General features: G+C 41.5%; 1 protein-coding gene across 6 annotated transcripts in view; it reads right to left on the bottom strand.

Moving 5' to 3' along the window:
* Positions 1-26,803, bottom strand: part of ASPH (aspartate beta-hydroxylase) — a 201,467-nt gene that overhangs the window by 73,371 nt on the left and 101,293 nt on the right. For all 6 annotated transcript variants that reach the window (XM_053661029.1, XM_053661030.1, XM_053661031.1 and 3 more), the window contains one exon: positions 1,518-1,603. In XM_053661029.1, coding sequence (XP_053517004.1) covers positions 1,518-1,603 — 86 coding nt within the window. The remainder of the gene's footprint in view (positions 1-1,517; positions 1,604-26,803) is intronic.

Raw genomic sequence — 26,803 nt, 5'->3', positions numbered from 1 at the left:
CTTCCTCCTTCATGCACCCTGTTATAGATACAGGCTGCTCCTTGAGGAAAGCCTCGTAAGTTCTCCAAAATAAACAAAAACCAGAGAATAGCCCATGGATTGTTCTAGCACGTTTATGTCCACTGACCTATTTGCCCCTTGGAAACTGAGCCCTTCTTTATCATTCATTATAATTACATAAAAATCCTTCTATAAAGCTGTTTGCTCTTTATCCAAAAAGTCACTTATTAATAGACAGTCCACAGTTGTGTATATGGCATTTGGTTTGGAGGAAGTGGAGAATGACAAGGTAATAGAAAAAGAAGATTCCTGCTTCACTTCTGTTAAAAAAATGCAAATTTTCTAAAATAGAAGATGGCTTCATTTTATAAAGTTGAACAAGACAGACTGAGAAATCATTCATTCCACGAGGCTAACTTAACTGAACAACGACTTTGCTGCAATATTCTTTGGAGTTACTGCATTTTTATTGGTTGGTAACAAGGGTAAGCAAGGCCCTGGCTTATGCTCATACAGAAGGCTTCATGCTTGCTGGTACACACAGACATTCCCAATAAATGTGAGAAGCACATTCATATTCCACATCAGTTTCTAACTTGGGTATTTTTATTTTTTATATTGTTGCTTATTTACTTACTATCCCCAGGTCCCTTTTTTTTTTGCAGCCTAATTCTACTGATAAAAAAAGCATATTACAGGAAAACTAATGAGCATTATACTGAGTATAAATTCAAGTACAGGGTAGAGAAAGAAAAATTTCCCTGAAGAACAAGAAGATGATTAAGTTGTCATTAAGTACATTATAATAAATACTTGACCCAGTGATTAGATGAATATGACCGGTTAGGAGAACAACTTCAAGCTAGTGGCAATGCATTGTTTCAAAACTGTAATATCTAGAAACAAGCAAGTGAGATTTCAAATTAACTGATGACAAAGCAAAATACAAAAGCCACTTGAACCCTGGAGGTGCCAGCAGTTAACCTCAAGTGAGAAGAGTGTTAAACCTAATGCCACTGCGCCGAACAGTAACTATCTTAAGAGTACGGTACTGAACTACTTTTTCTTTTGGGTTGGAGGTGCTATAAAATTAAAACCTCCACTTACATGGCACTTGACCATGGGGATGCTTTCTTTCCCCTAACTTCATTTGATTTTTACAACAACAAAAGAGGGAGTATGATTACTATTATTCTCATTTTTTAAAATAAGGAAACCGAGGCTCGGAATGGCGGAGGGATTTGCCCCAAGCCACGTGCTGGAATGTGAGGAGATGGGCTGACGCCCAAGTCAGCTGCCCTGAAGGTCAGCTCCAGCTCTCTTTGGCCATTACAGCTGCAATTTTTCTTTTTGGTAGATTCATTTCACATAGAATGCTGATGTCCCTGGGGAAAAACCCACTCTACTCAAAGGTTGTTGCTCTTCCCATTTTTTTTAACACATTAAGAGTAATGCCTGAGCTTATTTAACAATGAAACCATTGCATGTTTCTGCACAAAACAAAAACATCGACCTACCCTTTTACGGAGTTTTTCTGCAGCATCAAGTTCAGCTTTAATAGTCTTATCAAATTTATTTAATAGTTTAGGCTTCTTTTTCTTAACTGAAAGAAAAAAGAGGTTTTTATTTTTTATTTTATTTTTGTTTCAAAAGAGTTATTAAGAATAGTGATTTACAAGTAGCGAGAAACCTAGTGTTGGGTCTGATTCTGTAACTGCAAGAGTGAGCTCACTGTTGTTCGGCTTCCCTTCCCCAGTACGGCCAACGCAGTAACGTGGTTCTTCCTCACAGGCCCAAAGATGTTGTTTGCGAATGTGTGAATGTTGGTATAACTAGTTTCTGGAATGAGAATGGTAGGTATGACCTCTAAACTCTTATGAAAAACTTCTTGGCTAAGTCCAAAAGACTGCTTAGCAAAGTTTTTGGATATGTCTATAATGTTTCTGATCAGGTAAATATAAAAAGAGGAAACTACACTCAGTGGATACAAGTAAACAGAATTTCTTAACCCAGCACTCATGCCCTTCCACTGTATCGTGGACCCGCCACTATGGCTATAGCCTACCCTTCAACCCAAGTGGACTATCCTGTGTACGCCAAACAAGTTCTGTGCCATTTCTGAGGCTACCCCCCATATTAAATGGCCTATTCCTTATGGTTGTCAGATGAAAATATGCTTGTCCTTCAACAACTAGCTTACAATGACACTCCTTATAGTTTCTCCAACTATCACTCATGCAAGTAGTCTCTCTCTTTCTTCCCCTCTCCACCCCACCCACAGCACCCTTCCTTCTCCAGTGTGACTTTTATTACAATCATTTGTGTACTTCTCTTTCTCTCTTTCGAAATCATGAGCTCCTGCGGAGTGGCTCGATGTCTTGGAGCAAACTGAATTTATTCATGCTTCCTTAGTACGAAATCACAGCCAGCGGGTGAGGAGGTTGGTCCTGATGGAATAGATATTAAGGGCTCCCTGGAAGCCCAGAGGAAATAATCCTGTCTGAGGGCACAGGAGAGTGACAAAAACTAAAATTTGATGGAGGAGCTGGGTGTTCCAGACAGAAAAGGGGACGACAGGTGGTGGAGAATGGGGAAGAGTGGGATAGAGAGAAATGAGAACAGTCAGAAGAAAACTTCCTCAGTGTTCTGACGTTAAACTTACAAATTCAACTACTTCTGCTCTGTCCTGTCACAAAGGAGGAGGGGGCCCTCCTTCCTCAGGTCACCCCCCTCCACATGCATACCTGCCCACTGTCTTCTACATCTTCTCTGAATGTCTCCACTCTCCGGCTCCCGTCTGAGCCCCTGTCATCATTGGTTAGTGCTGAAGCCTTGCTGTCTTAAAGCAAACCAACCACGCCAGACAAACATCAGCCTACCCTCTTCCACTTGCTCACCTTTTTGCCTCCCCTCATGCCTGCCTGCCTCTCCACCCTCACTATTCCCCTCAAGCATGAGCAAAAGCAAGTCTCCCAGAAGGAAGGGGAGCTCAGGAGATAAGAGTCAGATGGCAGGGATCTGAGTTCCAACTATGTCACATTCCAGCTATGTGACCTAAGTCAAGCTGGTACCAAAGTCTTGTGGCTCTCACTTCCCTAATCTATAAAATGCAGGTAGTGGGTTGAGAATTAAGTCAATACTGTACACGAGCAAACAGCACAGTGTTTAGCACAGAGTCAGTGCTCCATACCTGAGGGGCAGTAACAGCCATGGCCTTCTCTACAGGCTCATTTCCTATCCTACCGGACCAGGTCTTCTGCAGCATCTGACACACGGACTCCTCCTTCCTTCCTGAAATGATTCCTCTCCTTACTTCTGTTGTTGCCCACCCGCCTAGTTTTCCTCCTTAGTCTCTAGTCTCTCTATTTCCTACTGGTCTCTTCTGTGGCTCCTGCCCTCTGCTGATCCTGAGAGTCTTGCGCTCTTCGGGGTCAGTCTCCAGAACTTCTAAAGGGGTTTAATGGCTCCATTTCCAAGCCGAGCAACAAATCAACTAATTAATTTTCTCCTGCATTACAAAAATCCTCAATGCAAGTGCCTATAGTTTCTGGCACAGATATCTCAAGTTCAGTAGATCAGAAATGGAAGGAACATGTGGAATTATCTAAATGAAGACTGAATGGGATTGCTATATATATATTTTTAGCATTTACTGTGTCAGGCTGCCAGTCTCCAAAGTTTGTGCTTTGACATATGTCTCCTTCCTTTTATCCTCTCTACTTTCCAGACACAGAAAATTTAACTCCACAGACGGAAGTTCCAAAAGAGTCAGCCCCTTGACAGCTCCCACCTTCATTTACCCAAGAGGACGAGGACACTTATTTCCAGGTAAGTTTCCTGGAAATTCTTAGCCTCCAGCATCTCCCCACAGGGAGGTGGTGTGACTTAAATGATTGCTGATTTGAGGGAAGGGACGACCTTGTGTGGCTGAGTCCCACCCCTCCTCAACGTCCCAGGAGCAAACACCTTGCACTGCACATCCGACAGGGAGGGCCTCCCCCCCCCCCCAAGAGAACTAGAGCTGTTCCCTGCTGCCCAGAGTGGGCGGTGGGCATGTCAATTTTGGGGGCGCTCAAAATCAAGAAACCTATTATTCCTGCTCATCTCAGGCCCACCCTAGCCTTTAAATCAGCTCTCACCAGTAATAAAACTGACACCTTGATCACATTGCCTTGATTCGTTCTTTGTGAATTTCTAAAGTTGCAGTGCTCTTTTGTTTATTCCCCCTTCCTCTTCTCCCCTTCCTGAACCCGCAGGCCCTCTATTGTTGAAAGCATATAAATGCATAAAGCAGAGGCTGAAAAAATAGTGGATAACAGGCATTTTCAACATGCTGAGAATATGGAAAATGAATTGACTTTTGACTGAGCGGTGGGTTTGCAGTCGTGGGAGTTCCCTGGTCATCTCAGCACTGGCCTTGTCTCTCTATTGCTCATTGTGGTTTTATCGAAGTGTCTGCCAGCAAAATGCCAGTGGGTCTCAGGCATGCATCTGAGTAGAGGCTGGTAAAGCTAGCATCATTGGTTTTCCCAAATACTTGTCCCATGTTATACAGTTTAAATTAATGGGAGATTTATTTGGAAGACAAAAAAGACTGTTGGCATTTCAGGGCATTCGAAATAGTCAATGCTAAAATAATATGCTTTTGAAACAGCCAGACTGGATCTTCATGTCAAAATATTTCAATATCATCACAAAAACAGAGTATTAAAGACTTTACAGCACCTGTTACTAAGAAATTCCTCTGTCTCATCTTTTGGTGGATAAACCAAATCTGGATGCCTATGCACACGTCAGAACTCATCCCTACACCCTGGGACACAGGTGGTTTGGACTCACTATACGTAAATGATACCTCAATGATGACTTAGCAGGAATGAAGAGACAAGCTACATGATTCTCAATAAAGACTCTTATTATAACAGCATGAAAAGCACTTGGGCATAGCAACATCATACTTTTAAAAATAAATTTCAGTCTGGTTTTTAGCAACTTTCCCTGCCATGTACCAATTGGGAGGTGATTCAAACTCAACCATGCTTAAGAGGCTCCACGCTGCACAGAAGAAGAAGAAGAAGAAGAAGAAGAAGAAGAAGAAGAAGAAGGAGAAGGAGAAGGAGAAGGAGAAGAAGAAGAAGAAGGAGAAGAAGAAGGAGAAGGAGAAGGAGAAGGAGAAGAAGAAAAACCTTGCTCTTCCAGACTTAATTAGGCCCTCAATGGCATCTACATATTTTTCTTATTTAATATCCTACTCCCGATAGCTCCTCTTCCTTGTTATTCATTCAACCCCCACCCCCAAAGCATCCTACTCTTAAAAAAATTTTTTACTACTCTTGACCTACACCAAAATATCACCATTCTTCAGTGTGTGAGTGACTATACCTGTGGCAAGCACCCCAGCCTTGTTCACTGACTCTTTCATTCATTCAATGATTACTCAAATGCCACCCTATTCCAGGAATTGTGCTGGGAATTCGGTGGTACTATCTTCCAGAAGGCTACACTCTAGTTGGGAGAGAGGTGTAAATGGATAATCCACCTTTAGAGGGATGTGTATGAAAGGTGGACCAGAAGCGGTGCTGACCTGTTTGGGAGGGGAAGGAAAGCTTTCTGGGGAGACTGAAAACTTGAGTATATCCAGGTACAGCAGCGCTCCATGCGGGGGGAAAGAGTATTTACTTGCTAATGCAACCACAAATGGAAACTTGCACTTTTATAACTAGTTATCTTTCTTGTAAGTGAAAGGCTACAATTCCCCTCCTACTTGGATGCTAGAGTTTGGTATTATATGTGTAAATGTTATTTTATTTTATTTTTTTATATTCACCTGAGGACAGTTTTTTCATTGTCTTTAGAGTGAAAGGACCAGGAGGTAGGGGGGAGAGGATGGGGTGGGGGTGGACAGAGAGAGAATGATGATTTTCCCCACCAACTTAAAACCCACCTGAAATTCTATATTTATTCAAGGAAGATAACGTAGGCCTTAAGCTCTTTCTCAATTGTGTTTCCTTGAATCAGCTTTACTGCCTTTCACAAATTGGTCCCTGGTCTCGATTTGCATTTCCTGTCACTCACCTGCAAAGAAGTTTACATCTCCTTTATGCAGCCTCTCAAATATGGCATTAACTTTGATACTCTGACTTCTCTAACAGTGTGTTTGCTTGTTTTTTTGCTAGGAAAACCCTTCCTCTACCAAAGCACTCTATATTTCAACTTTTGAGACCTTGTTTAAATGTCATTTCCTCCACTGAGTCATCAAAGACATCTTCATGGAAAAAAGTTCATGTAACATTTTGTTTCTAGAAAGAGTAAACTTTTCAGGTCGTGTTTAAGTTGGTTGTATGTACCACAGTGTGCACACCTTGCTGCTCCCCCCCCCCCCCACGGCCACTCCCCTGCCTGGCAGGATTAATGTTAGTGAGAAAAGAACTGCGTCTTACTCGTGGTTTGTTTCCAGCATTTAGCTCATGGTCTATTCAATACAAAGTGTTTATCAGATTGTTCTGAACATGTGCATGCATGCAAGCATGAATGAATCAAGACATTCTAAAAGGTGAAAGGGCATGCCAGTTCGGAATTTAGACTTATCAGCTATTTGAAAAAATCAGACAGTTATAAGCAGCCAAGATAAGAAATGAACTGAGAGTGGCTTGCTTTATAGAGAAGGTCTCATCTAAGTGGACAGCAGTGGAGGGGCCATCGGAGGGAGACAAGAAAGAGAGACAAGGTACATGTGAGACGATCCCCACTGAACATTTTAGAGAGCCATGGGCATTCAGTTCATGTCTTGTTCCATTTTAGTTTTTCAGGATATTTAGCAAATTAGAACCCAAATGGCAGAAGACAACGCAGCTAACTAGTAAGTTCTTCAACTGCAAAGTTCAGCTAATTTCCGTAGAACACAAACACTTCCCAGAGAAGCTTGCTTCATGCTCTGAGTGACTGTTTAATGCCTTATCCAATTCCTTGCTGATAATCGTAGCCGACATTTATTGATCACTTACTCCGCTGGGCTTGTGTGACTCACTCAGGCTGCACGAACTGTGGGCAGCTGGAGCCCTGGCTGCAGCTTGGGGCTGTCCTGACTCTGATGTCTGTGCTTTTGAACATTTCGGAGCATCTCTGGCATCTGGCTCAGAAGTTAAGAAACCGGAGTGTCCCCAAGGGCTTTGAGAGTGATGACAGAGTGGAACTAAGTTTTAGTGTAAGTATTATATTTTGTAAGGGAAGGAGCTGAACTTTGTACTACTTGTCTCAAAGGATAAAGGTAGTTATATAACCACAGTAATTTTCCTTCATTTTGTGTCTCAAAGACCCAGTGTTTACCTATTACTCAGAGACACCCAGTTTGGTGGGGTGATCACAGTTTTGGTGGGGTGATCACAGCATGGGGTTGGGGGTCGGGGGTCAGGCCTCAGTTCTGCCCTCCTCAGGCTCAATCTCACGTCTGTGAAATGGGGTAGTATCCGATCCCCACCTACCAGCCACAAGAGAGCATAAAATATATAAATTCTAATCATGACTTCCATCTATAACACCTTAGTTTCACTTACTTTAAAACTCTGCTCTTTAATTAAACTGGAGATGGGAATGACATACCTTATTAGCAAATATTTGAGGAATTTTTTTTTCAGATATCAGATTTGCTATACAGTCAAGTATTTCCCTGGCTGACATGCTGGGGGACTAACAACTTTGCTACGCCAGACCCCTCGTCAATTTGTATTTCCTGAGTCAACAAAGGACTAAGGAGCTACTGAGTAACGCTAGTGTGCTTCCTTTGCTCCCGGAACCCTACTGTCTCTTTTCAAGTAGAACCACATAAAATATGAAAGACTGCTCTTTGTTATAAGTACCCCAAAGAAGAACTTGATGAAAAATAATCTAAAAAGCAAATAGATTTATGGGGGAAAAAAGTAAAACCAAAATATGATGTTGAAGAAAAATGTGCCCTGCCCTGCCAGTTGCGGCTCAGTTGGTTGGAGCCATCATCCCATGAACTGAAAGGTCGTGAGTTGGATTCCTGGTCAGGGCACATGCCTAGGCTGCGGGTGTGATCCCTGGTTGGGGAGCCTATGAGAGGTGACCAATCGATGTTTCTCTGTTGCATTGATGTTTCTCCTTCTCTCTCTCTCTCAAAACAACAACAAAAAGTCCTCAGGTGAGGATGAAAAAAAAAAAAGAAAGAAAAAGAAAAATGTGCTCTATTTCTCAGATGCAGCCTGAAGCTGAAACAATCATGTAATGTTTTATTGCAATATTATTCATGTTACTTAAGAGTTTACCAGAGACAGACCCCACTACATATTTTAATCTTCTGGTATTAGAATTGGAAGTTAATTTTGCTTTTCTTCTAGAAATAATGACAGATTTTAATATCAGAAAAAGATCTCTAAATTCATCTAGCAGTGAAGAAATCTATAAGACAAATAATTAAAATAAAAGAAAGCAACAATAGTACAAAAATACTCAGGACGTCAAGAGTCCAATAGTAGGATTTTTGATGAAATTCTATCTGCTGAGTGCAGGGAAGGCAAGCCCTCATTTTCCAGGATTCCTCCAAGGCACAGGCAGGGGACATGGGTAGAAGCCCTCAGTTCTTTTCTCTTTCACTTAAAAGTGGAAATTGTGAAAGGTATTCCATTGCTATGCTTCACACTGGGGTCTGAAATGAATCTGCTGTCGTATGGAGAGTCATGGCATTTGCTACCGAGAAGCCCAATCAGCAGACAGCCATGGGAGTTCTGCTGGCAGGAGTCTCTGTATTATCACTGTGAGAAGGGGAAATCAATGTGTGATCCCCAAAGAACCCCTTCCGAGGCTACTTCCTCTAATGCTAGCTACCGTGTACATGTGTAGCAGTGAGAGAAGAGGTAAGTCTGGGCAGCTCTGGGGAGATTCTCTTACTTGCCAGCCATGACTGCAGCTTGGTGGGAAGAAGGATTTGTGTGCTCTGCCTTTGCCTCCTACAGCTAAGCAATAATGGGTTTCTGTTCTCCTCAGAATTAAATATCAACTACACACCAGGAGGAGTTCAATATTCAAAGCTTAATCTGAACAGTTAGCATAAATATTTTTCAGCTAAGAGACACTAACTAATACAACACAGTAAACATTCCATAAAGGGCAATTGTTTTCATCTGCCCCCTCTAAGGAACTAACGGGGGATTCAGCTGGGAGTGTTCAATGCAGCCAGCAAGTATTCCAGTTTATTAAATGTAGTCCACTGTGTCCCCACGGGCTTATTTCAATAAATTATACATCACTCCCCTTCCAGAGTAATAATCCTTTCACAGATGTGACCACATATGTTAAATTAGAAATTTCAGAGACGCTAAGTGATGTGTTTTCTATACATAATAAAACGGCCTCAGCCCACAGGCTTACTTACCAACAGCTGCTTCCAACATCGTGAGTTTCATCTCCATGAGCACTGTTCTATGAGAGAACAGCCGCCCTGCCCAAATTTTACTTTAGATACAATTCTGACAAGCGTGGTCTTCTGGTTCTCTAGCCCTTAACTTATTACAGGTAACAAATTAGAAAGAGGGGGTGAGAGTTGCTTCAATCAGAAATATGCTGACCAGCAAGAAGTAAAGGCTGAGAGACTAAAGTGAGAAAACCCCACTAGAAACAAACCCAGCTCAAACAGTCCTGCGACATGGGCCACGCGGTGTCAGGGCAAACAGCGCCATGCCCTTCGACGGCCCGGAAAGGCATCACTGCACGACTGATGTTCATGAAAATGGACATTACCCTCTCCAATCACCACGAAAGTTAAACTATGTACAACATAGAATTTAAGAAGGTGGATGAAGACTCCTAAAAAGTATCTTAGAAAAGTATCAAATTCTTTTAATTTTCTTTCAATACTGTTTAAAGGTAAAGTCATCTTTACCTAAGTATGTTTCTATGAAATATTGATTTCCCACTAATGTCAAATAAAACAATAATTTCCAAGCCTGCTGTACATCAGAATCACTAGTGGTCCCTGATCGGTGTGGCTCATTTGGTTGAGCATCATTCTGCAAAGTGAAAGATCATTGGTTTGATTCCCAGTCAGCGCACGTGCCTGGGTTGCAGGCCAGTTCCCTGGTTGGAAATATGCAAGGGGCAAACAATTGCTGTTTCTCTCACACATTAATGTTTCTCTCCCCCTCTTTCCCCTTCCCTTTGCTTCTAACAATAAATGAATGAAAATAAAAAGGAAAAAAAAGGATCACCAGGGGAACCTGACACAAAATAGGTATTCCCAAGCATCATCAAATAAGAACCATGGTGAGGGGATAATTTTGCTCTGCAACAGCTCAGGTATATCTAGTACACAGTACAGGAACGAATAATTTAGATAGTTGTAAGCTTAGTTCTTTTTTTTTAAAGATTTTATTTATTTATCTTTAGAGGGGAAGGGAAAAGGAGAGGGAGAGAAATACCAATGTATGGTTGCTTCTTGTGCATCCCCTCCTAGGAACTGGCCTGCAACCCAGGCATGTGCCCTGACTAAGAATTGAACCACAGTTCTTTGGTTCTCAGGCCTGAGCTCAATCCACTGAGCTACACCAGCCAGGGTAAGCTTAGTTCTTAATAATACCTTATTTTTAAAATTTTCACGTTCAGATGTCAACAAAGTGTGCAGAGTGTTTAATTGCAATTGTCAGCCTTTTTGTCAGTTGATTTTGTTGATTATATCTTTTGAAACAAGTTTTATGGGTTTTTTAGACATTATCTAAGATTCCACCAAATGCAAGTAGAAATTTAAATATAATTTGATCATGGCAATGAGAAAAATCCCACAGTTTCTCCCTGCATAATAAAAATGAAAACCTGATGTGACAGAATCTGTAGGAGTGACAGTAGACATTAAAAGATGACCACACCTTCTCAACAAGTGACCCAACTGTGAAGGTCTGGGTCTTCGGGGAATGAGAAACAGCTGAGTTCACTTGAGCAACAGCAGAATGAAAGTAACAGATAAACTAGGGCTGATATTTTAACTAATAGAAAATACATGTTTAAATGACCAGTTTTTCATTGCAGACAAATATGAAGATGGGTTAAAGGACCCCTTACAACATAATAGGCACAATGAGACAAAAAAAAAAAAAGATGGTCCAAAATTGAAGAACAGATCAAAGCTCCAGAAAAAATACAACTAAGCAATGAAGAGGCAGCCAACCTATCAGATGCACAGTTCAAAACACTGGTAATCAGAATGCTCACAGAAGTAGTTGAGTATGGTCACAAAATAGAGGAAAAAGTAAAGGCTATGCAAAGTGAAATAAAGGAAGATGTACAAGGAACCAGCAGTGAAGGGAAGAAAACTGGGACTCAAATACATAGTTTAGAGCAGAAGGAAGAAATAAACATTCGACCAGAACAGAATGAAGAAACAAGAATTCAAAAACATGAGGAGAGGCTCAAGAACCTCTGGGACAACTTTAAATGTTCCAACATCTGAATCATAGGGATGCCAGAAGGAGAAGAGAAAGAGCAAGAAATTGAAAACTTATTTGAACAAATATTTAAGAAGAATTTCCTCAATCTGTCAACAGAAATAGACTTCCAGGAAGTCAAGGAAGCTCAGAGAGTCCAAAAGAAGTTGTACCCAATGAAGCACACACCAATGCCAAGATTAAAGATAAGGAAAGAATCTTAAAAACAGCAAGAGAAAAGGAGAGAGTTACCTACAAAGGAGCTCCCAGAAGACTATCAGCTAATTTCTCAAAAGAAACTTTACAGGAGAGAAGGGTCTGGAAAAAAGTATTTGAAGCCATGAAAGGCAAGGATGTACATCCAAGACTACTCTATTCAGCAAAGCTTCATTTAGAATGGAAGGACAGATAAAGTGCTTCCCAGATAAGGTCAAGTTAAATGAGTTCATCATTCCCAAGCTCTTATTATATGAAATGTTAAAGGGACTTATCTAAGAAAAAGGTGATCAAAAACATGAACAGTAAAATGACAACAAACTCACAGCTATCAACAACTGAACCTAAAATACAAAACCAAAAATAAAGTAAGCAAACAACTACAACAGAAACAGAATCACAGAAATAGAGATCACATGGAGGGTAGTCAGTGGGGAGTGGCAGGGAGAGAATGGGTGAAAAGGTACAGGAAATAAGAAGCAAAATGGTAGGCAAAAAATACACAGAAGGAGGTTAAGAATAATATGAGAAATGGAGAAACTAAAGACCTTATATGTGCTACCCATGGACATGTACTAAGCCAGGAGAGTGTGGGTGGGAGGAGGGGTACAAGGAGGAGGGAAATAAAGGGGGGGAAATGGGACAACATTAATAGAATTATCAATAAAATACATATTTTTTAAAAAGAAAAAAATAACTAAGAGCAAAAACAGCGAATGTGGACAGGAAGTATAGTAATATATTATTGTAAGGTTCTATATAGTATATGTGAAGTAGTATATCATTTGAAGGTAGAATGTGATAAGAATGTATGCTATAAATCCTAAAACAATCACTAAAACAACAAAACAATTCAGTAAAATGAATACTGTTCACCAACATAAAGGAATTAACTAGGCCCATGTACAACAACATAGATAAATATCAAAATACTTGTTGAGTAAAGGAAGACACACAAAAGGGTACATACTAGAGGATGGCACTTAGATAAACTTCTCAAAAATGTAACCTAATGGATCGGGAGGGACCTCGGAGGACAGGAGAATCATGCAGTAGAGACTCAGAGAGACACGAGGAAACTTCTGGTGTCACCGGATACAGTCATCATTTTTATTGTGGCCAGGGTTTTATATGTGCATATGTCAGAACTTATCAAATTGTAGGCTTTAGGGAAAGTTTATCACATATCGACTGTATTTCAATAAAGCTGTAATAATAAAAACATAACCACAATGCTACAATCATATCTAAAAATAAGCAAACAATAATTCCTGAATATCATAATTGGATACTTTCACTGGGTAGTCAGTGGTTACATTTCCTTGCCTTATGAATTTATATTTTTAGAGTTGTTATTCTAAAATGGAATCCAAACAAGGCCCAAAGATTGTGATTGGTTTTGTCTTATATAAATGAATGAGAACTTTCCACAGAATCTTGTAAGATATTAATTGTCCAGTTAGAAATATTGAAAGAAAGAATGCTTAAAATATTTCAGAACATCTGAAACTACTCTCCCATAATTCCATAGAAAAAAATCCAACCTAGAATCTGACAATCTACTCTGATCTGTTCATCTCAACAGTGTTTATTTGGTTATTATCAATTCTCTAGAGGAATGTTGTATCAGTTTTCAAAACACTGGCAAACAGGTATGGAGTGCCTCACAAGGTGTTATGCTGCTTAGTGCAGGGGTACAAAGATGACTAGAATGCCATCCTGCTATAGACTGAATGTCTGTGTTCCCTCCAAATTTATATGTTGAAATCCTCACTCCCAAGGTGATTACATTAGGAGGTGATGAGGTCATGAGGACAGAGTCCTCATGAAGAGAATTACTACTTTACAAAAGAGATTCATTCCAAAGAGCTTCCCAGTCTTTTCGGTCACATGAGGACAGAGGAGAAGGCCCCATTCATAAACCAGCTAATTCAGTAGATGCCAAATCTGCCGGCATTTTGATCTTGGCCTCCTCAGCCTCCAGAATGTGAAAAATAGCCATAGCAACTCAAAGGGATGGAGACAAATCTTTACCATCGATAAGTTACACATTAAAAGGTAGGGGGTGGTAGGAGAGAATTAATGACTAGAATAGAAGCTTGAAAATCATCAGGCAAAATAAGAATTATAAAATGCTTTGTGAACACAAGAAGCGAGGCAGCATTACTTCTTATTGTAACAACAAAGTAAAAATGAAGGAAGAATCTGGTGTTTGAGCTGAGCCTTGAAACACAGATCTACTGTGGAATGAGGTAAAGGCACAAAAGGTCATCCAAGGAAAGAAAAGTGTGAGGTGCAAACGTGGAAGAGGGACCTGTGAGAAGTCAGGTGCGATTTCACAGGATTCCGGGTCAGGTAGCAGGGGTCAAGTCCGCATAGGACACTTGCAGTTTCTTGAACAATGTTCTGAAAAATTTAGACTTCGTTCTATAGAAAACGTCGTTTAACTGATGGTTTTAATTGAGTGACTGTACATACCTGTGTTTAAAAACAGTTTTTTTAACCCTCACCTGAGGATATGTGTTTTTTTTAATAGATTTTGAGAGAGAGAGAAAGAGAAACATCGATGTGCGAGAAACATTGATCACTTGCCTCCCATCCTTGCCCCGACCGCTGACCAAACCTGCAACCTAGGTATGTGCCCCGGAAACCTTTTGGTGCACAGGACAATGCTCCAACCAACTGAGCTACCGGGCCCGGCCATACCCTGGGTTTTGGGAGGTTAGTCCTGTAGTGAGTAGGCACATGTGGAAAGGCAAAGAGTGGAGGTAGGAAGTGACTGCAAGAATCAGAGGAGAGGCTGCCCCAGGGCTGAGGGAATGGCAACGCAGGCACGGAGCCAGATTCCTGGCTAAATTTCACAGGAAAAAAAATGTACACATAACATTCCTAGAAATAAATTTGAAAGTATCAAAATGACTGAAATTTCTTATCAGTAAAACTTACATTCAGATACACTATTTTCGCTTGGATAAAAATACACATATTTTCATTAGGTTTCTAGACTACCATGTCTTTTAACAATGCTCTACTGATCATACTGTCACTTAGAGAGAAGGCGGTGACATGCTAAAAGGGCACAGATTATTGTCAGCCCGAAAGACGTGACACATGTTGTGATTCTTTCCATGAATAATGTGCAGCTTATTTTTATGCAACCGCATGCCACATGTTTTGGTTTTTAACAGATGGCAAACTCTTTTTACCAGGGTTTTAAACTTGCACACTGGGAATGAAAACTATTTATACAGTAAACACTTTAGCTGATCCTATCTTTGGACAAGTTTAATTAAAGAATGAGATACCACTAGCACAATCAAACAGACTCATGGGAGAAAGCAGGGACTTGCTTCCTTGCTGAATATGTTATTTTACCCCAGCAATTTAAAGCGTCCATGAAAATGAATGGCGCTATTGAGTTTTATAATAAATCCCTTAAGCATTTAGCTTTTTTTTGGTTAGCTGTTTTCGAACCCAGTGTTAATAAAGCTTTAACACCCAAGGTAGAGGTAAAGCATAACTCACTCTTTAATGAGATGCCGCTACTAGTATCCCTCAAATAGCTCTCCCATCCCCTCACGCCTTATTCGGCTTATAGGTCTTCATTTCCCACATATAAATGCTCTCTAGGGGAACGTCCCTGGAGGGATCAGTATTTTCTTGCACTTAGGACATTAAATATTTTGGGCAGTCATCAGGATTAAGTTGATCAAATTCATCTTCTTAGGAAAGAAATTTATACAAATAATAGTATTAAACAGCATCAGGATTTGGGGTTTGCATACATTTTACACAAAATAATAATAGGAGGAAAGTAGTAATTATTATTGCTCATATCTGTATAGAATGACATAGTGACAAAGTGAAACAAAAGCTCCATCTCCGTATTTTACACATGATAAAACCAAAACACTGGGAGGCTAAGACACTTATTCAAGATCAAGTAGCAAGTAAGACGCTCCAGATCACATGGCAAATCAGATCTCGTAGAGAAGACACTAAAACTCTTGGTAAAGACCCCTTTCACCACACACAGCAATTTTCAAGTGTTGATCAAGTGAGACAATTTAAATGCCTATGAGGAAAATTGTTCATGAATAGAAAGAAAAAAGCAGCTACTTTAAAGGCAAGACCCAGACCGACTAATACTCCTATCTCCAAATGTGATTAGGGCCTCAACCTCTAAACACTCCATTCAGCCACTTAATTTCATCTAAAAAGAAAGCAGAAAACTTGGTCTAAAATGACTGACCAAGAGTAAGTGCCAAGACATTAAGTTTGATACTATTCATTTAAAAAGCAACTTAAAAATATTCCTCACTTTTTTTCCCAACAAGTCTTTCCACCTGTGTTTTATAATCACAAAGAAATACCCCAGGAAATGCATGGTCGAGCTATTATCAAACTTCTCAGGGGGCAGAAGACAGTCAGCCTCTGGCATCCTTCCTCACCACTCACAGAGGTACCCGATTAATGGCGCCACAACGCAGGCCCTGCTGGGCCCTACACTGCTAGACTCTCGCGATGTCTACACGTGCCCTGAAAAATCACTGCGGAGAAACACACGTGGGGTTCTTAGCAGCAGTTAAAAAGCAAGATGTGTTACGAATCAAAGTGACAAGGCACAGAAATAAAAATCTCACCCAAGTTCACTGGTTTGATGTTGAAGCTATAATTTACAATTAATGCTACTTCCACCCAATGACTAGTGGGATGACATTACTCATAACATCGCTAATATGGTGGTGTAAATGGACAGAGAAGTCAGCGATCCTTGGGCTAGAGAAGCCAAATTTCAATGAAGCATAAAAATCAAAGTTATTACTGAAACACACCTTCATCAAATCTTGGCTTTTATGTGTAGGATACCAATTAGAGGCATCATGTTCTATAAATGGGTTTCATCCACCTTCATTTCAAGTTTAAAGTATGTTTTGCCCAAGTTGAGCAAAGGTGGTAGAGTTGGTATCTAACCAGCCCTGAAGCCTCCACTTAAATTTACATATATACATATATGTAAAGAGAGAGAGAGAGAGTCCCAGAAGTAGGCTCCAATTCAATCTATTACATGAAACAGGAAAAGAAGAAATGGAAGATACTGTCTGTGGTGCTGAAGAATCAAAGGAGGGAAAGTGTAAAATTCACTGGATACTAGAAAACAACAAATTATAACAATCCCCCCCCCCAAGAGTGGTTGTGTCAAGAGTTTCAAGACAGGACTCTAATCAATGTAAGCTGTGTTATAGAAAGCATCCTCATGATACCCTAGGAGTACTGATCTTGGAGTCTTCATTATCAACCCATCGTCCCGTCATACAGTCTTGGAATTCACAGGTAGGTGCAAGGAGAATTCCCTGGGTATTCTCCCAGGGACAGTGAACCACCCTTGTTCACTGCTTAAGGACCAGGCTCTGGTGCCATCCCTGCTTGGCATCTCTGCCAGCAGTGAGTGCTCGCTCCTCCATGCTCCCCACAGCCTTTTGCTCAGAACCTCCATCTCCTTATATGGTAGTCAGCCCAAAAGTAGGTCTGTCGTAGTGAAGGCAGAGTGGCAGCCAGTCCCTCCCAGAAGGATGCCTGCGGAGCTGGAAGAGCCTCGCCTTGCTTCCAGCGTTTGCTGGCATCAGTGTGATAATGTCTAATGGTAACAGAAAAATAGACCTATGAAAATATCATTGACAGAAGTCATGTTCTTCAATACCTGAAGTTTGAGCATAGGTAGATGGCAACTGAATATTCATGACCATTATTCTCTTTGTCCTAATTGAAACTGGCAAGGCTTAGCAAGGCAATGAACCCGTGTGAAGTCAGAGAAGAGTCTGCAGATGACAGAGACATGAGCAATGAAAGAGGAAAAGGGTCCACAGCCAGATTTAGTCCTGGACCCCTCCCTAGCCCAGCTCAGATCATACTGCCATGATGAGGAGGTGGTCAGGGGTCATCGGATTTGTAGTGCAGCTAGATATTATTTTTTTAAAGATTTTATTTATTTATCTTTAGAGGGGAAGGGAAGGAGAGAGGGAGAGAAACATCAATGTATGGTTGCCTTTTGTGTGTCCCCTGCTGGGAACTGGCCTGCAGAGAACCAGCCTGCAACCCAGGCATGTGCCCTGACTGGGCATGGAACCGCGACTGTCTGGTTCGTGGGCTCGAGCTCAATCCACTGAGCTACACCAGCCAGGCAGATATTCTTACTATCTGTGGCTCATGTATTTAAGAGAGCTGTCTAACTAACTTACAAGTGTTCTTTCCATAGTATATGACAAGGCCTGTATAGAAGGTATCCAGCCATGTAATATGAAAAGCAGAGACATTTATGGAAGAAGATACAAGAAACATTGTACCCAGGATAATAACACCTCAATCCTCTTCAAAGTAGGCACCTTGGGACCTCACATAGTTCTCCCAATCACCATCAGCCTCTTCATTGTATTTTCCCAAATCTCATCAACAGTCTGAATTCTCTTGCCTTTCAAAGGTGATTTTTAGTTTTGAGAAAAGCCAGAAGTCACAGGCACCACATCTGGGCTGTAGGGGGACTGTCACCTGAGTGACTTGATGTTTTGCCAAAAAATTCTGGATGAGACGCATGAGCAGACATGTGATGAAACTGCCAATCACCAGCTGCCCATAGCTGCAACCTCCTGAATCATCCCAATAGTTTCCATGGAGGAATATTTGAGCTTAATGCAAAATTGGATGCAGATTCGTTACTCTACTTGCTCAGTCATTTTGAATGTGATGGCCACACAGTGCACATGCTCACTCGGTGGTATGTACCACCCCCACTGACTAGTCACAGTGAAGTTGTCATTGTTCACACATGCACATTCCAGTCCAGTCTCCTTTGCTGCTGGGTAACATCAAAGTCAGGCAAACCTTTCTCCTTATATTAACCATGGCTGGACTTTTTCCGGACAGACTTTGTAGCTTCAGCTCCTCTTAAGTAATCTTTTATATTTTATTAAGTTAAACAGTCCCTTCAAATGGGATTCAAATATCATTAAGGAATGATATCTGAACCAGGTGGACTCAGTGAAGAATTTTTGGCTAAGGTGATCCTGGTATACAGACCAGATTGACCAGGTAAGCACAACACCTGACCTTGTACTTCTCAACAGTGACCGCACCTTAGAGTTACTGTGCCCCTGAGCTATGAAGTCAGAATTGTTCGTAGGAGGACCTAGGACGATTTTCTGAAATATCCTACAAGTGATTCTGATATAGAGGCAGGGTTGCAAAATGCTGTCGTATACCCTGGTGCCTAACTGGAATCTACTTGTATTTGGGTGCATCACAGGTTTCAACAGCAGTTAATTATCCATAGATCAGCCTCCCATGTTTTAGAGGGCAGGCAAAGAGGAAAATGTAAAGTTAAATAAGAGCACTGGGGCAGCTGATACACCGCGAGTGTTGCCGATGTTGCTACACTGACCTCTCGCTCGCTGCCGTCACCTAGACCAGCTCCTAAGGCTTGCGTTGTCATCATGGCAGAGCCAGAAATGGGGCAGGCCCTGCCAAGGTATCTGGTGAAGGCAGAGCCACTCCTCTTTTCAAAAAAAAGTTCTGTCTGCATCTGCAACTGTCCTCCTGCTCCCAGCTTCCCCTGGGGGCTGTTTCTGAACCCCTGTGACAGTGGCTTCTCCCAGCACGGAGATATATTTGCCTGTTGCCTGCGGTCTGGACTCCCAGACCGAACCTCCTGCTTGTGCCTCATTTCCTGTCCCACCCTTGAATATCTGGGTCACCTCAGGCTCCAGCTGCTCCCAGCCCGCCCTCTGCTACTGCTGACCAGGCTCAGTCCCAGCTGTGAGATCTGAGTGGGTGAGGGGACAGAAGGAAAGATGCTAAGGAGAAAAGGATGGCTGGTAGTCCCTGGCGCCAGGGATAAGTAGTTGACCAGTTTCCTGAGCAGAATGTAAGAAAACCGCCCCAAGTAGAACGCAGAGGATTTGATTTATTTTCGCTATTACTAATACTTTCTATTCTCAACATACACTTGATTTTTAAGTGAAAAATATATAAACACAGGGCAAGAATTACTGCTGTAAATGCTGCAACAATCTACCATCGTATTAGAAAAACAAAAAGTGCTGTGGGGAAACGCTCTGTGATCAAGCTGAGGAATTTTCAGTAATGCATTTTTCAAACTAACACGCTCTCCAGTCTGAAGATTTGTTTAAATAAATGAATATATTCAACTCTGATAGGACTATTTTTATAGCACTTTTTTGAAAGCTTAATTTTAAGCTTTTTTGAAAGCTTAATTTTAATTTTGGGCATATGTGGCTAATATGTTAATCTTTAAATTGTTTCAGCATATAAATAATGTGTTAACGCACAGTGGAGTGGATTGTTCTTATTAGAACACAGGGCCATATTTCCCATGAATTAAAAAATTTAGATTCTAACAATAATTTTAAAACACACTATATTGCTTTTTCCCATGAGAAACCTATTTTACCATCCTGCTCATGTTGTCACAATCATTACAGAAATTAGCTTTGTAAGATGTTGAGTGCTCAACAGGAAGCATTAGAATGGGATTTTAATGACGGCGAAGAATTTGCTATTATTGTCCTGTGGTGCGTTTGACTGGCTGTTCACTCTGGTGGAAACAGGTGTCCTGAATTATCACTTGTACTACAGTATGGTTAGGATCATGAAGTAAAAAAAAATAATAAAGTGTGTATTGCAACACAGCTAAAAACTTCTACTACACTTGCTGAGACTGGTAATATATGCTGAGCTTACTTAAATCACGAAAATTGCCGTAATTAAACTTCTCTGTAAATCAGACTTGTGTAAGAGTCAGAATTCTCCTATAATTAACTTATCTGTGGAAGTAATCAGACAATAACTGCTGGTGTATTTTTGGAACCACGAACACGACTGTAGCTGTGGAACGTAATGACTATAATAAATCTTTAACGGCAGTTACCTCATAACCTCTTTCCACAGCTGCAAGGGTGGGAGGGAGACTACTTTTTTCAAAGCTTTTCCCTGAGTTGATTTAAGTGTGTTATTGCTACATTGCTCTTCTGCAATATGGGGAAATTACAAAGCTGGACGAAGTGCGTGGACTGAACTGACCCACCAGCCTGTGCTACATCTCAGTGGGCTACTGGTGCTCATAATGAGGAACGGATAGTGTTTTAGGGACTTCATAAAATAATGAACCAAGGCTCCTCCAGGGAGGAGCTAAGAGAAAGAGGTCCTACATATACTGACCATAAAGTAATGAAGTTCGAGGCAGTGATGACTCGACTGAACTCATGTGCATCAATGGAAATGATCCTAGATGTGAAATAATAGAAGCTTGATGGCAGGTGTCTTCACAGCCAGATGCTACACTTGTTATCTCAATAAGATAAATAAATGAGAGAGGACATGTCACGCTTCCCCAGTTCCCAAGCCATCTGAATCAAAGTCGTTCACAGTTTTTGTACACATTATTTTACAGCAGAAAAATACATGAAAGCAAGCAGGTATTGTTCGGCCTGTCCAAAGTTCTGTACCAAACCAGAGTATACCATGCTCTCTGTGTTTATTCATAAACTTGCTTATCCCAATAATCATGTATCTGTAAGGCATTATACATGAAGTTCGTAGATAAAGAACAAACTGGAAAAATATTTTTACAACATGAAAACCAAGGGATTAACATCAGTAATATAAACGAAACCAATGAAAACCAAAAAGACATCAATAGAATAGTTTATTCTTGAGAGACCGTTTCGTTTCTACGTTGGATAAGACTGGTGACTTTGGATCTGGCTGGGTGGCTCAGTTGGTTGGAGCATCGTCCCATACACCAAAAAATTGCAGGTTCAATTTCCAGCCATGTACCTAGGTTGCTGGTTCGATCCCTGGTTGGGGTGCAAATGGGAGACAACCGATGGATGTTTCTCTCTCTATAAAATCAGTAGTAAAAGAAAATCCTCAGGTGAAGATTAAAAAAAAAGAATGGTGAGTTGGTGGTTTTCTTATCTGGCAGTGCTCCCCAAACACCATAAGTCAGGCAGTGACAACTGTGTCCTCCCCCCTGAGAAGGACAGCACTCAGAGCAACAAAACAAAGGGAAATTTAAAGGGGAAATTCTGGAAGCAGGAGAGCCACAGAAGGGCTGAGACCCAAAATCTTAGAGTAAACGCTGCCTAAATCGCCGCCTGACTAGTAACTTTCCCTCCGCACGGGGAGGCCCTGGGAGCCTGGTGAGACAGCAGGCAGAGCCTCAAGGAAGGTGGACTGGTTTATGCTGTTGACCCATGAACATCACAGGTCTGAACTGCACAGGTCCACTTACACGTGGAGTTTTAAAACAAATGCCTGTACTGTTTTTAATCTGCAGTTGGGAGTTTGCAGCTGCAGAGGGTTGACTATATCCTTGGTTTGTGCCATTTAACACAGGGAATTTGAGCATCTGTGGCTTTTGCTCTCCACGAGGATCGTGGCACTAATGCCCTGAAGATACCAAAGGACAGCTAAGTGGGAAGTTAAAAGTTAAATGTAGATTTTCAGCTATGCAGGCAGGTTGGCTCCAGTAACCCCCATGTTGTTGAAGAGTCAACTGTGTATGACGGCCACACAACTACCCCTACTTAGTAGCTCACAACAACCATAAACATTTGTCATCTAACATGAGTTCCTGCTACAGAGAGCTATCCCATGCGCTGCCTGTGCACTTTCATGGCATGGCAGGTGGTTTCCATAGAGCGTGTAATCCAAAGGCAAACAACACAGAGGTTGCAACATCTTTTATGACCTAACCTTGAAGTCACATCCTGTCATTTCTGTAATGTCCTACAGGTGACGCAGGTCACCCCTATTCAACGAGACAGTACAACACAGAGGCGTGAATGCTAGAAGGCAAGAATCCCTGGGGCCTTCCCGGAGGCTAACTACCATAGCAATCTACCTTTGAAAAGGAGAACTGCTTTAGTGGACTTTGCAAGTTTGTTGTCTTCTCAATACATACACAGTTTGGGTAGCAGAAAATACTGGCTTGAGGTAGAATCTGAGGCAGGCAAAGCAACCAAAACTTTAGATGGGAAATCCCAGAGGCTATCCCTAAAATCGGAGTGTGAGTTCTGCCCAAATCTATAGCAGACCATTGAACCATGCAGACAACAGAGCCAGAATTAAGAAAAACAAACAAACAAACAAACAAACACCAGCAGTTAGAAGCCAAACTACCTGAGCACAGGCAGTACCACTTTACACTGCAGAGGAAACAAATTTTTCAGTCTCAGACAAGTGAACTGTCTACTAGACAAGAACACTTAGAAACAAAACAAAATTAATACCAGAGTTGCTACAACAAACTCTATATACAATTCAGCTTTTGACCAAAAATTATAGACATGAGAAAAATAGGAACATCCTGACCCATGCTCAGTGAAAAACTAGTCAATATCATGGGCCGCTGAGTGTGCCCTGAAAACTGGGCTTATGAGAAAAACTCTTCAAATCAGTGCTTATAAATGAGTACAAAGAATTAGAGGAAAACATAATGCTGAGGAGTGAACAGATATTGAATCTCAACAGTATGATAGATATTACAAAAAAGCAACTGGGAATCTATAGCTGAAAATAACTGCAACTAGAATGAAAATTTTACTACATGGGCTCAATGCCAGGTATAAAATAGCAAAAAAAATCACTGAACTTGAAGACAGAGCAATTTGAAGGTATTTTTAGATGAGATTAACATTTAATCCATTGACTTTGAATAAAGCAGATTTTTTCTGTGTGTAGGTGGGTCATATCCAATCAGTTAAAGGCCTAAAAAATGTCGTCCACCCCTCCTCCAATAAGGAGGAGGGAATTTCGCCTTTAAACTGCCTTTGGCCTTAGCTGCAACACCAACCCTTCCCAGGGTGTCCAGCCTGCCCACCTATGCTGCAGATTTAGGACTTGCTGGCCTCTATAATCTCACGAGGCAATTCTTTAACACAAGTCTCTCTGTGCCCCTGTGTCTCTACATCTCCCCTTCTACGTCCCTTTCTCTTTCTAGACACACATGCCATCTTGGTTCTGTTTCTCTGGGGAACCTTGACTTATACTGTGGGGCTGGGGGAGTCATGGTTCCCACCCTTAAGAAGTTTGTTGTCTAAAAATTAAGGGAACACTCAAAATATGTGCTGAAAAGCTATAAGCAAAGGGTGTCTTGGGAGCAAAGAGGAAAAGCGCATCTTCTGGTCGAGTGATAGGGGTACAGTTGGGCCAGGGTTCCTGGCAGAGGTCAGCTCTAAGCTCAGTTCTGAGGAACAGGAGTTTGGAGGGGAACCTACGGTCCAGGCCAGGAAGAGCTCTTCGGACAGAGGGAACCCAGAAGCTGGACCAGATCCTGAGATGCTTTGTGGGCTGTACTAAGGAGTCAAGTTCTTAATCCTCAGGCAACATCTCTACTTTTGCTCAAATATGTTACATGCAGTTGTAAAAATCCCAGGAAAAACATCATAGGAAAAAAAATGTAAACAAAAGAACATTCTCACTAGGTTGGATTAATGCCCTTGTTGGTTCTATCTCTACTTCCATCGTGATCTCGGAAAACTGAGGAGTATTCACACGAGAAACCAGCTGCACTGAGATTATTTACTGGCTATAATACAGCCATCTCAGCCTTTTCTTTAAACTGCATTACAAATATGATTTCTGTAAAAAATTTACCGTGATAAATGTTACCTGCTTTCTGGTGCCATCTGGTGTTTGTTGAGGCACTGTTTGTTACTTTTGAAAGGACACAGATACAAATACTAACCAGGAAATCTTTAAATGCCTTCTTAAAGACATGCACAAAAATACACAGTTTGAGCACATCCCCATTTGTAAGGAATATGATGGAATATTAGATATTAGTCTAACTCAAAGGAACATTTCAGGAGAGGTCCCTGATCCAAAACACATTTCCTTTTTTTCAGACATGAGTATACTATTGTCCCTCAGAATTTTTTTTAAGGCTCACAAATCCTCAAATACTAACTGACATTTGACATCTATGAAATCAGTAACATACTGCTTGCATTCATACTCAACGAACTTGTTAAAGCCCACCTTTCAAGTAGCATAGGACCATTTTGACCCCTCTCTCTCCTGGCCCATTATCTGGCCATTGGTAGGCCCTCCTGACTTCTCCAGTGAATACGTGCAGATCTAACCACCATTCACCACCTGTACCCACACGCTCCACCTGGCTGCCACTGTCTCTCCCCGGAATACTGTAGTCGTCTTCGGAGTGGTCTACTGGGTTCCCACCTGGCACCCCTAGAGCCAGAACCAGCCTTTTAAAACATAAGGCAGACCATGTCAGTCTTCAGCTCAGAATCTCCCAGAAGCTTCCAGTCTCGCTCAGTATATAAAGCTCTTCTTCGAAGGCTTTTGTGATTCAAACCTTGCAACCCACGTGATTTGCACACTTGCCTCACCCCCACACACTTCTCGCTACTTCTCACACGGGCAAAGCACATCTCACTTTAGGGACTGTGAGCGCCCTGTTCCACCAAGGGGCTCTCCTCCCTTGGGCTGCACTGCTCACAGGTCCCTTGCATCTTCAAATGTCACTGCCCAAGAGGCCTATCTATCTACAGAGCAACCTGCTGCCCACTGCCATTGTCAGCACTCTTTCCCCCGTTTTATATCCCTTCTCTCAGTTATCGTTGCCTTATATTCTAATTTTTATATTCTGTCTGTTATATTCTAATCACATATCTAAGCGCACAGACACACATGCAAATACAAGCACCACAAGAACTGGGGCTTTGTTTTTACTATTGTGGCCCCAGTGCCTAACATGGAGCCTGGCACAAAGTAGGTCCCCAGCATGTTGCTGAGTGAATGAACGAATGCAAATAATAGTTTGATTGCGACATCTAATGAGCTGTTTTTGAATTGCATTACTTTGTCATTCACACTCATGTTTAGGGGTCAGGAAACAGAGAATATGTGGGAAGAGATGACATCCAGTGGGGAGAAACTGACATAGCAATTTTATCTAAAACAGATACAAATAATCCAATTCAATTTAAGGGTCTGAAATCACCGAGTAAGGGCCTAATTTGGCATAAACCCTACCCCCAAACCCATGATTCTAAATCTAATTCTCTAAAAGAAAGGAATCCTATAATTATTAAATCTAAGTAAAACCCAAATTTTCCCACTCTCCTCAGTATTTCCTCGATATACTTGAGGGAAGATATCACTAGTAGAAAATTAGGCAAACTAGTAATTCATGCTGAGACAAATTTGTAATTACCATTAAAAACCTCCATTTCTACATTATAAAATAAATCTATTAAAACACATTCCATTTTTTAAAATTGAGGTATAATTGGTAAAACGCCTCAATTTTTTCACTACATATTCCCAAAGTGAAATATTTCCCCTTCCCTCTTCCCTATCAGTTAACAGCATCAAATAAGTTTGAGTAAAAAATAAGCGGAATTCCCCAAACTGACAATTTGCTCAAACAGGGTTTTCAGAGAGTCCATAGTAACATTTATTTCTGCATTTCACACTCAATAAAATACTTTAGTTACAAAGAATTTTTGGTTGGTACTGACTGATAAGGACTGCCAGTTTTATATGATGGATAACCAATCTGATTCATCACTCTCTGACTAATTCCCTCCACTCTTCCAGTGATGAAACGGCCAAGGGAGCCCAAATGCACTGCACTGCAAAACCCCCTTTAAGATCAGAACCCCTGCAGGGCAAAGCTGTGCAGAGTATGCCGGGCAGTGGGCAGGGAGGCAGCCACATGGCTCACAGTAAGATTGTGAGGGGCAGGTGAGGATGGGGTTTGCGCATGTTCACCACCTGCAGTGACTGACGCCCACACCCAGAAGCAAATTAGTCAGTGTGTGAATGAGAAAGACCTAGTTTGCGCAGACACTTGCATGGCCTGGGTGGGGCATCCCACTGCTTTGAGAGAAATGTGCAGAACTCCAGCTGCGGTCCTTGACTTCTCCAACCGCGTTGCACACACCCTGGGGCTTATTCAGGGCGCCCACTTCGGAGCCTGTGCACAGGCTGTTCCTCGGCTCAGAGTGCTCTTAGCTGAGCGTTCTTCCAGCCTCCTGATCGCATCACCGCCCCACTCAGGAACCTCCTCCCCTCACCTCCCCTCTGCCTCGCACCTTCCAGCGTTGTTTCCG

Source organism: Artibeus jamaicensis, unplaced genomic scaffold (assembly GCF_021234435.1).
Source record: "Artibeus jamaicensis isolate MK-2021 breed Jamaican fruit bat unplaced genomic scaffold, CSHL_Jam_final scaffold_916, whole genome shotgun sequence".
NCBI lineage: Eukaryota > Metazoa > Chordata > Mammalia > Chiroptera > Phyllostomidae > Artibeus > Artibeus jamaicensis.
Note: the sequence above shows the minus strand (reverse complement) of the source record. Positions and strands in the feature narration are given on the sequence as shown.